Below are 12,125 nucleotides of genomic sequence, written 5' to 3' on the forward strand. Positions count from 1 at the left end.
TTGAAAGTAGGTGATGTTGATTTTTAACAGTGTTGATTTTAATATAATAAAATAGATCTGGCACATAAGATGGATAAGACGTGGGTTAGGTGGATTTATTCCTACTATATAAAAAACCAACAGATAGATAACATGCCAATTCCTTAACAGGCTTCTTGGCTCGTCACGAAGCAGATTGGGCAAGGGAGATAGTGGACTTGAGGCAGACAATGGCTCAAGAAAAATACAACATGATGAGAAAACTCTACCACCAGATACTTGGGCAATTACCTAGAGTGGAGTGGAAGGCATTTATGTTCAGAAATGAAGCAAAATCCAAAGCTAAGTTTACTATGTGGATGTTCCTCCAAAACAAATTACTTACAAATGATAGGCTCGTGCAATGGGGTATGTTAGGGGACACAGTATGTAGCTTGTGTCAATTACATAATGAGAGTAGAAATCACCTTTTTGTGGAATATGTCTTTGCTCAAAGGATATGGAACATGGTCCTAATATGGCTTTAGATGCAACCACATGGTCAGAAATCATGGAAGCAGCATTGGAGATGGCAATGGAAAATGCTAAGGGCAAATCCCAGGCAGCTGCTGCATTCAAGATGGTATATGCTGAGATAATCCACTTGATATGGTGTGAAAGAAACAATCGAATGTTTGAGAAGACCAGAAGAGATGTAGATGACACAGCAAAAACTATAGCATGTGTATGCAATGTTAGAGCTAATGCTGGAACTAGGTGACTACTGCAGCAGTTAAAATTTTGAATAGCTATTAGTGTTAGTTGCTTTAATAGTTACAAGGCGAGATGAGAAGTCAGATATGATTTTGTAATGTTTCATTTGGTGATTAATAAAAATTCCTTAATTACCAAAAAAAAAAACTATAATAGAAAACTGCTTTACACAAATTGAAAAATTGAAGTAACATTTTAAATATTTGCAATAGTACGAGTAATAAAATGGATCAAGACAGTTTGAAGATCTTACAATAGTATATTTCATGAAGCAAAATGACGATTTGAAAATAAAAAGATAATATTAAAGGGGAGAAAAAGAGGGGCGTGAAATCTTAATCCCTATACAATATCATTGCTTAAATTCTTTAATTATTGAAAAAGTATATGCTATAATGAATGGTATCAATTGAGGGTTATTTTTGACATTTTAAAAATACATGCAATGACTCGGCTATGTACAAGAACCAGCTCAGAGAAATAGCTATGTTTGGAGATTACCCCAATCAGTCTTATCAATTTTTTTATCACCTCACCATCATCATTTATGTCAATGATGGCCACTTTTGCTTTAAAATTATCTTATTCTGGCCCTATACATGTGAATGGAATTGTGACACACGGCATAAACTGCTGCATTGCTACAATAGATATATTCTTTTGCTTATTTGGTTAAAAGTGACAGGAAATTGCGATTGTTAGACTGGGTCGTGGGGTATATTCATATAGAACTTGTACGTATTGGTACGTTTTTTTAAAGTTGTACCCGGGTAATTTGTAATTTTTCAGGTTATTAATTTTACTTTTTATGATCAATTACTTTATAGTAGTGTCGAGATGAAGTATTAAACTGACATAAAAAGGAAATTCTTAAAAGGCTAGTGCTCAGTAAAGATATTAGAGAAAACATTTATAGCATCCATTTTCCCTTTTGGAGAAACTTGCATATATTACTTTTGACGAACTTGAGAAAAGTTCGAACTATCGTACGTGTGCTAGAGTTGGGAAAGAAAATATAGGAAATGTTTTTCGTTAATCCAGATTAATGAATACATAGCTCGTTCGAAACAGAATGGAATTTCAGTACAAAAGGCGATCGGTGTTCGGGGAAGGCCGAACCACAAGGATCTATCGTACGCAATCTTATCTTGTATTTTTGCATGAGACTGTCACGGTTCCAACCCGTGTCTTACTGCCAAGCCTCCCCTTCAACTTATCTGTAATTTCATTTACACGCAATTTAACTAACACACGAAATCTCAAATCAAACAATTTTTACAAGGTATAACAAGTGGTAATTAAAACACACACGACCTGATTCGTGCACAAAACAAGAAACAGGTGATAATTCTCATAGTATTGAAACAATATGTAACAGAAAAGAATAAGAACTTCACTTCAGAGCTTGCCTTCAATCCTTGCATTTGTAAGCCCAACGCAAGCATCCACAAAATCTTCATCAATAAAATCAGTAGAATATATCTGTAACCGATTACCATAACCTCTAGAAATACTTTCAGTTATAAACAACCTTGCATATGGATGAATCCGATTCGTCACCGGTTTCACACATAGAACCGGATTATCCGCCTGAGGCGTTACCGTATTCTCCACCCTATAAAAATATTTCCGAGATGTTACCGGCGGCTGTTCACTCAAATGCTTCATATTGCTCTCAAATTTTGTTTCAGGCAAATCAGTATCAATCCAATTATCTTTTAAATACCCAGCGCTCCACAATGGACTTCCATGTTTTGGCTGTGGAGATTTTCTTGGTTTCCAAACGCAAATTACTCTTTTGGGCAATAATTCAGCTACTGTTTTGTTAAAAACAGAGTCGTCTTGGTGGATTAAATACTCCCCAAGCTGATCTTCTAAGTATTTATCGAATTCCGGTGGATCTTCGTGTCCGAACTCCGTTCGGATCTCGAGGATTATGATCTCTGATTCTGTCTCCGACAGAAATTTTTTGACATCGTTAATCACAACATCAACGTTGTAAGAAAGAAGGATGCCATGGCATACACGGCGATCTTCTTGTACTCGAATATCAAGAACTCGAGTGCCCATTACCTGTTGAATACATAATTAAGTAAATAAAAATATATCTTTTAAACAATTTAAGTTTTTGATCACAGGTTTTAATATGATATAGTAACATACAAAAGAATATTACCAGTTGTTTGTAAATGGACAGAGATTGGGTTCGGGCAAAAGGGCGAGAGATAAATGGGATCCCAATTTTGTTAGTTGCAGAATCATGGGTACCAGGCCAAATTATCTTGTTCACGTGGAGTTTCTCGGGGGCAAGTGCTGACATCCAATTTTTTCTATCTTCTGCGCAATAATCTGAACCCGGAAAATCAGTGCTATTTTTTTCCTTGAGATCATACAAAAGTTTCTTCTGAGTGTTAATTGCTTTTCTTCGTTCCACCTGCTTAGAGAAAAAAGTACCCATTTTCGCAATACCTCAAAAAGAAGAAGAAGAAAAAGCAGAAGCAAGTCACTTCTCTTTTTCTTCTCTCTAGTTTTTGTAGCTGAATAGGATTAAGTTTTTGCGTTTAATATATATGCATTATAACGCCTTTTTTTTTTTTCAATACAGAGTAGAAAGTTTCTTCAATTATGACAAATAAAGAAACTTCCTTTTCAATATTTTTAATACCCATGTATTGTCTTGACATATTTTCCATGTGGATTGGTCCAGTTGTCTTAGCTTGAAGGGCCGGCTTCGTTGGATTATTGGTAAAGACTAAGGAAAGTCACAATCTTTAATACCCGTGTATTGTCTTGACATATTTTCCATGTAGCTGTTGTTTCTCCATTTTAAAATTTTAGTTATCAACTTTGCACCTCCTTTAACAAAAATAAATAAAGTACGTATTTTATAATTTTATCCATAATAATAATAACATTTTCAAAAGTCTTGAAAAATAATTTGAAAAATGTGTAATAATAAGAGTAAATCAGAAAAAAAGACTATCTCTCTCTTTATTTAGTATAGTGAAGATGTAAAAATGAATATATATTTTTAGTATAACAGAAAAATAAAAATAAACGAAGGGAGTATATTATTATATTGTTGGGGTCTGATTTTAGTTTATTTCATTTTTATTTCTTTTTTCTTGTACATGTTCACAAGTTCGACTGGCCATGAGGGACGAAGCTAGATACCGGTAAGAGGGTTTAATTAAATCTTTTATATTGAAAAATCATCTCGCGCTAATAACCGAAAAATATGATTTTTTGTTTTATATAAATTGTTGAATTTTCTGACATAAGAAAAGGTTTTAGCGTAATGATAAAAGAATTTAAAATTTGCTTTAGATCAAAAGTTCAAATCAAAGGTGTGAATGCGAATGAATAAAATTGCAAAATTTGATAACTATCCAAGAAGTTGCAACTAATTCAACAACCACGATGACAATACTTATGATGTATTATTCTAAGCCTTGAGTGTTGTGAGCACCTAATTTTTGATTATATTTGAATTTTTATCACCTTCTACTATGTAAATATTTTCAGAATTTAATATATATATTTTTTAGCTTTGTTACACTTATACATATATATAAAACATTAATAATAATTTAAAAGGTCAATTATTACTATTAGTATTATTTTTATTATTATTTGTATCTTTATTATTAAATAAAATGAATTAAAAACCGAAAATAAATAAAATTTAATTATAACCGAAAATAAATAAAAATTAATTTTTATTATTTATTATTTAAAAAAAAACAAATTACGGATGGGATTTAAAAAATAGGAAAAGTAGAAATATAAAATTAAAAAATAAAAGTAAAAGTAGGTAGAAATTGTTTAATAAAAAAAGTAAAAGAAAGTGAAAAATTAAAAAAATAAAAGTAAAAGAATGTGAAAATTTAAAAAATAAAAAGTAAAATAAAGTTGGAATTAAAAAATAAAAGTAAGGGTATCTGATTTTTTTTTTTTTTAAAAAGTAAAAGTAAGTGGGAAATAAAAAAAAAGTAAAATAAGTGGAAAATAAAAAAAGAAAAGTAAAAAAGTGAGATTTTAAATATATTAAAAGTAAAAAAAAAGTGAGAAATTAAAAAATAAAAGTAAAGGAAAGTGAGAAATTATTATTTTTTTTTTAAAAAAAGAAAAATGGGAAGTGAAAATTTTTTTTTATTAAAAATAAAAAATAAAAATCTGAAAATTTCGAATTTTTTTTTCTATAAATAGAAGAGAAATGTGATGAAAAAAAAGAGAGAAAGAAAGGAAAAAATAGGGAGGAAGAAATTGAGAAAAAAATATTTTCTTCTTCTAAGATAAGGAAATTTCTACTCGTGTCATTCTTTCTTCGGCTTTCTTTTGAAAACTCCAGCAGCTTCACCACTCCAAAACCACCATCCCTTGACCACTTTTGAGCCATCATTAACCTCTCTCCACCCCTCCCCCCCCCCCAAAAAAAAAGCTCCAAAAATAGCCACTAAATCGTCAGTTTTGCAAGGTCGATTGAGATTGCAAGTTGAGATTTGCCGCTCGAGTTTTCCGTGGTTCGAATGGTCCAGTTGAGAGCTATACGATCATTGACTAGTTGTAATTTAAATCCACAATCATCAATACAAATGTTCATTTCTCTTTCTATTTTGTTTTTCTCATTAATGTTTTGGGTCACTCTGTTTTAATTTAACTTTGAGTATGATATGATCGAGTTCGCATCTGAGTGTGCTAATATTAATTTGTTCTCACGTTGAGTATTTGTTACGATTAATTTATTGTCCTTTTTAGTAGTTCATATAGTTAATTTTATTGATGAATATGTATTAATTCGTTACTTTTCTTGTTTATTCAATGAAGTAATGGCTTTCCATTTTAGCATGCTTTAGTTTCATTTTGATCTCCTATCTTAGTGACTAAATTAGTCATGCCTGTATCTATCTATTCCTGCCATAAATTTAGTCTAGTTTTAAATATTGGTTAGCAGTAAAATTATAAGAGATTAGGTTGGGCCATGATTGGTGTAAGACTTTAATTGAACTTTTCTAGCGTATTTATGGGCTAATTGTTGCACATGACCAAAAATAAATAAACATTCACAAGCTAGCCAACTTTTTCCATAATTAATTTACTTCATTTCCTCCATAACAATATACATACCTCATGACCTTACAATAATGTCAAAATTAGTAATTGAATAATATTCGAACACCGTAGCTTGATTTAGGCGCGATTAATAATAAATCATCGTGACTATGGGTACGGTTCTTGTGGCATAGTCATGATACGTAAACCCCAATTCAAGTGCGCGTTTCACACGACTTGATCATAACTTCAAATAATAAGAAAAATAAACATGTTGTAAATCGCGGGTGTGTTTCACGTGGCGCGGTTTGCAATGTGTACCAAAACGACAAGTGTGCGACATCGCGACTTGTTCAAATAAATATTAAAAAGCGGTAAAAGACAAAAATGCACAATGGGTTTAAAACATGTAATAAATCAGATAATTATGCCAAGTATTAATTGTTAAGTGACTGTGCTAAAACCACGAAACTCGGGAGTGCCTCACACCTTCTTCCAGGTTAACAGAATTTCTTACCTGGTCTTCTGTGTTCGCGGACCAAAAATAAAAGTCAAATTTTCTCGATTTAGGATTCTTAAATAAATCGGTGACTTGGGACACCATAAATTATTTCAAGTGGCGACTCTGAATAAATAACTAATCCCATTTCGAATAATGTCACTTAAATTGGAAAAACTCCCTATTCCCTATGCCCTCGGGAAAAAGGAGGTGAGACAGCTCTGGCGACTCTGTTGGGGAGATTGAATTACATCAGCAGGTTCATTGCTCAGCTTACTACCACGTGTGAGCCCATATTTAAGTTGCTAAATAAAGATGCAGTGATCAAATGGACAGATGAATGTCAAGAGGCTTTTGATAAGATCAAAGAATATCTGTCAAATCCGCCAGTGTTGGTTCCACCCGAGCCAGGAAGACCTTTGTTCTTGTATCTGACAGTCTTGAAAAATTCCTTTGGCTATGTCCTGGGGCAACATGATGTGACCGGGAAGAGAGAGAAGGCCATATACTACTTGAGCAAGAAGTTTACCATTTATGAAGCCAAGTATACTTTGTTGGAAAGAACTTGTTTCGCCCTAACTTGGGTCGCCCAGAAGCTCAGACATTATCTTTTGGCCTACACCACATATCTCATAACTAGAATGGATCCTCTGAAGTACATATTCCAGAAACCAATGCCCACGGGAAGGTTAGCAAAATGGCAAATCATGCTCACTGAGTTCGACATTGTCTATGTCACCCGTACAGCGATGAAAGCTCAAGCCTTGGCGGATCATCTAGCTGAGAACCCGGTTGATGATGAATACTAACCCCTAAGTACTTACTTTCCGTACGAGGAAGTAAATTCAGTTGAAGTATTTCCAGAAGACACCAATGCTTGGAAAATATTCTTTGATGGAGCTGTAAATGCAAAAGGTGTCGGGATTGGGGAAATTTTGGTTTCACCCACCGGTCAGCACTACCCGGCCACAGCCCGGCTTCGGTTCTTCTGTACCAACAACACCGCTGAGTATAAAGCCTGCATTATGGGCATGAATATGGCAGTTAATCTGGATGTGGAAGAATTGTTAATCATGGGAGATTCTGATTTGATCATTCGGCAAGCCCAAGGTGAATGGGAAACTCGAGATATCAAGCTTATCCCATATAGGCAACATGTGGAAGATCTTAGAAAATGATTCAAGTCCGTCGAGTTCAGGTATATTCCTCGATTCCACAATGAGTTAGCTGATGCATTAGCTACTTTGGCCTCAATGCTGCCGTATCCGGGCAATGTCCATATTGACCCGCTGGAAATCCAAATTCGAGAGAGGCATGGTTATTGTAATACAATTGAAATAGAACCAGATGTTCAGCCATGGTATCATGATATCAAAAGGTTTATGAAAATAAAGAAATATCTCGAACAGGCTAGTGGAGACCAAAAGAGAACCATTAGAAGGCTTGCCAGCAGTTTCTTCTTGAGCGGAGAAATCTTGTACAAAAGAACTCCAGATCTGAATCTCTTGAGGTGTGTAGATACCCTAGAAGCTGAAAAGATCATGAACGAAGTGCATTCGGGAGTATGTGGACCTCACATGAACGGATATGTCCTTGCAAAGAAAATCCTTCGGGCAGGTTATTACTGGATGACCATGGAAAAAGATTGCTTCAGTTTTGTCCGGAAGTGTCATCAGTGTCAGATACACGGTGACCAGATTCATGCACCGCCTTCAGAGTTACATCCTATGTCAGCACCTTGGCCGTTCGTTGCTTGGGGTTTGGATGTCATTGGGCCAATCGAGACGAAAGCTTCAAATGGGCACAGATTCATCTTGGTTGCCATTGATTATTTCACAAAGTGGATTGAAGCAGTCACTTTCAAAGCCGTCACCAAGAAAGTGGTGGTGGACTTCGTACATTCCAACATTATTTGTCGTTTTCGTATTCCTAAAACTATCATTACAGACAATGCTACAAATCTGAACAGCCACTTGATGAGGAGGTATGCGAACAATTTAAGATTACGCATCGTAATTCTACCCCTTATCGGCCCAAAGCTAATGGCGCTGTTGAAGCTACAAACAAGAATATCAAGAAGATCCTCAAGAAAATGATTCAAAGTTCTAGACAGTGGCATGAAAAGCTGCCTTTCGCATTATTGGGATATCGCACAACCGTGCGCACATCAGTTGGGGCTACGCCTTACTTATTGGTTTATGGCACTGAAGCCGTAATACCTGCAGAAGTTGAAATTCCCTCTCTTCGAATCATTGTTGAAGCCGAGATCGAGGATGATGAATGGATCAAGGCCCGATTGGAAAAATTAACTATGATTGATGAAAAGCAAATGGCCGCAGTTTTCCACGGACAGTTGTACCAACAAAGAATGGCCCGTGCCTACAATAAGAAAGTGCGATCCAGGAAATTCGAAGTGGGGCAACTCATTCTGAGACGTATTCTCCCGCATCATGAGGAAGCAAAAGGAAAATTTGCTCCAAATTGGAAAGGTCCGTACATTATAAGAAAACTGTTGACGAAAGGAGCGTTGTACTTGGGAGACATTGAAGGAAATGACCCTGAAACAGCTGTCAATGCAGATGCGGTCAAGAGGTATTATGTTTGACCTTTTTTTTGTTTCTTTGATCACCCTCTTTGGAACCTGGAAGTTACTACGAAAAAAAAAAAACAAAGCTCCTTGAACTACGTTTGACTTGATTCCGAAAGGATACGTAGGCAGCCTCTCTTTGGGGTTCAGTCACACCAAAACAAAAATCCAAATTCCCTCAAAAGTGAAACTGGGGCAGATGTTATAATGGTTTGGCGATGGTTTTGTCTGAAAGGTTCCAAAGTTATAATTCAATCCAAATCCTTTTTACCCAAATCCTTTTCAAGTCCTTCCGATCAATCGGCAAAGAGATTCAAAATGGGAGGATACAGTTACTCGTATCTGATTCAACAAAATAAAAGAAATAAAATGAGAGAGTCTTATTGGTGAAAACCTCACGGGCATCATAAGGCGATGGTAAGCAGAGTAATTCGAAAATGAGAGAGTCTTGTTAGTAAAAACTCACAAAGAGCACTATAAGGCGATGGTGGGAAGAGAAATGAGAGAGGCCAGTTGGTGAAAACCCGCAAAGGGTGCCACTGATCGAAAAGAGGATTCTCACAGTCACTGGCATCGATACAGTCCTGGGCAAAGTTTCTCAGTCTCAAAGCAAGAGTTGTTATGAATTTCTGAGAGTTGGACGGTTTACACAGATCAAGCATCTAGTCCAAGAGGCATGTCATGTTCATTGAAGTCTGTATACACTCTAGATAAGTCCTTCTTTCTTTTTCCCGAAAGGGATACCTCTAGTCTAAATTCATTTATCTATTCCATTGTTTGCTTTTCTTTAAATCCTTTTCGGTTTAACTCTATTCTGAAACTAAGACAAAGAAGGGAAGGCAGGACTGATTTACAGGGTTCTCACTTGATACAAGCCAATATGCAAAAGAAAAGGCACCCAATCTCGGCAAGGGCATCAAGTTGACTCCAACTGGCCATGTTGGCCGATGTTTCGAAATCAAAAACTGTTGAAAGAGGAAATTCAAAGTCAAATGCCTACAAGGAAAAAATAAAAGTTGAAAAGATTAAGTCCCACGTGACTAACCATCATGGCAAAATCCGAAAAAGCCAGAGGTTCTCCGAGGTTAGAAATGCAATCGATATTTAGGAAACAACCAGTTGCAACTGAAAGGACCGAGACCAAGGGACTGAAACAATCAAGGGCACAAAACCAACCACCATTTCAAACTGACAAATTGTTCTTTGTTTGAAAAAAAAATAGGGAAACAGGTGCAATTCAAAAGCAACCTTGCAAGAAGCAGGTGCAACCAAAACGAAATTACGCAAAGGCTAGAAATAGTTTTGCAGCAACTACTGCAAAAGGGAAGTCTTCTCCAAACTCTTTCCCGCATTTTACTCATTATCTTAAAAAAATATATGAAATTAAAAAGAAAGAAAAAAAATCATAGTAGTATAGGGTCTCCAATCCCTAGCTGCGTTTTCCAACATAGGGTCTCCACTCCCTAGTTGATAATTTTTAGACATAGGGTCTCCACTCCCTAGTTGATGTTTTTAGACATAGGGTCTCCATTCCCTAGTCTGCTTTTCCAACATAGGGTATCCACTCCCTAGTTGATATTTTTAGACATAGGGTCTCCACTCCCTAGTCGTTTTTCCAATATAGGGTCTCCACTCCCTAGTTGATGGTTTTTAGACATAGGGTCTCCACTCCCTAGTCACTTTTTCAACATAGGGGCTCCACTCCCTAGTTGAGTCGCTTTTCCAACATAGGGTCTCCACTCCCTAGTCACCTTTTCCAACATAGGGTCTCCACTCCCTAGTTGATTTTATTTTAGACATAGGGTCTCCACTCCCTAGTCTCTTTTCCAACATAGGGTCTCCACTCCCTAGTTGATGTTTTTAGACATAGGGTCTCCATTCCCTAGTCTGCTTTTCCAACATAGGGTCTCCACTCCCTAGTTGATGTTTTTAGACATAGGGTCTCCACTCCCTAGTTGATGTTTTTAGACATAGGGTCTTCACTCTCTAGTCGCTTTTCCAACATAGGCTCTCCACTCCCTAGTTGAAGTTATTTTGGACATAGGGTCTCCACTTCCTAGTCGCTTTTCCAACATAGGGTCTCCACTCCCTAGTTGATGATTTTTAGACATAGGGTCTCCACTCCCTAGTCGCTTTTCCAACATAGGGTCTCCACTCCCTAGTTGATTATTTTTAGGCATAGGGTCTCCACTCCCTAGTCGCTTTTCCAACATAGGGTCTCCACTCCCTAGTTGATTTTATTTTTAGACATAGGGTCTCCACTCCCTAGTTGATTTTATTTTAGACATAGGGTCTCCACTCCCTAGTCGCTTTTCCAACATAGGGTATCCACTCCCTAGTTGATTGATATTTTAGATATAGGGTCTCCACTCCCTAGTCTCTTTTCCAACATAGGGTCTCGACTCCCTAGTTGATGATTTTCCAATATAGGGTATCCACTCCCTAGTTGATTGATATTTTAGACATAGGGTCTCCACTCCCTAGTCTCTTTTCCAACATAAGGTCTCGATTTCCTAGTTGATGATTTTCCAACATAGGGTATCCACTCCCTAGTTGATGATATTTTAGACATAGGGTCTCCACTCCCTGGTCTCTTTTCAAATATAGGGTCTCCACTCCCTAGTTGATGATTTTCCAACATATGGTCCCTACTCCCTAGTTGATGATTTTTAGACATAGGGTCTCCACTCCCTAGTTTATTTTCCAACATAGGGTCTCCACTCCCTAGTTGATATTTTTAGACATAGGGTCTCCACTCCCTAGTTGATATTATTGTAGACATAAGGGCTCCACTCCCTAATCGTCTTTTCTAATATAGGGTCTGCACTCCCTAGTTGATTTTATTTTTGACATAGGGTCTCCACTACCTAGTCGCTTTTTCCAACATAGGGTCTCCTCTCCCTAGTTGATTTGATCTTAAATGCAGGGTACACCATTCCCCGATATTTTTTCCAATATAGGGTATCCCATTCCCTGGCCATATTTTTCCAACATAAGGTACACCAATCCTTAGTTGAGACATCCTTTTGACAATAAAAAAACACAATCCAAAAAAAAAAACATGACATTTTCAGGGTACACCACTCTCGACCTTTTATTGCTTTCAATAAAGAAGTAGTTTAGAATTTTGTTACAATAACTCACGAAATTTTTCTAGTGCAAACTGGGGCAGAAATATTTCGTTCGATTGTTTGTTTTGGTTTCTGAGTAGGTTTTACCTCGAGGCACAGTGTTCGAGATGACCAAAAGAAGAAG

The 12,125-nt window shown here is 36.4% G+C and overlaps 1 protein-coding gene across 1 annotated transcript; it reads right to left on the reverse strand.

Moving 5' to 3' along the window:
- Nucleotides 1–1,936: 1,936 nt before the first annotated feature.
- Nucleotides 1,937–3,288, reverse strand: LOC107807780 (uncharacterized). The gene is made up of 2 exons (XM_016632217.2): nt 2,909–3,288; nt 1,937–2,805 (listed from the first exon to the last, which is right to left on the reverse strand). The coding sequence occupies exons 1-2, from the start codon at nt 3,188–3,190 to the stop codon at nt 2,131–2,133; spliced, it is 957 nt and encodes a 318-aa protein (XP_016487703.1). The 5' UTR covers nt 3,191–3,288; the 3' UTR covers nt 1,937–2,130.
- Nucleotides 3,289–12,125: the final 8,837 nt, after the last annotated feature.

The sequence above is a fragment of the Nicotiana tabacum genome, chromosome 19 (genome assembly GCF_000715075.1).
Source record: "Nicotiana tabacum cultivar K326 chromosome 19, ASM71507v2, whole genome shotgun sequence".
Classification (NCBI taxonomy): domain Eukaryota; kingdom Viridiplantae; phylum Streptophyta; class Magnoliopsida; order Solanales; family Solanaceae; genus Nicotiana; species Nicotiana tabacum.

What these genes read in the sequence shown, in the direction of transcription:
- LOC107807780 (XM_016632217.2), bottom strand. Translation starts at nt 3,190, where the DNA reads ATGGGTACTTTTTTCTCTAAGCAGGTGGAACGAAGAAAAGCAATTAAC. An exon ending in TGTCCATTTACAAACAACTG is followed by an intron (nt 2,806 to 2,908) that starts GTAATATTCTTT and finishes TGTATTCAACAG; the next exon opens with GTAATGGGCACTCGAGTTCT.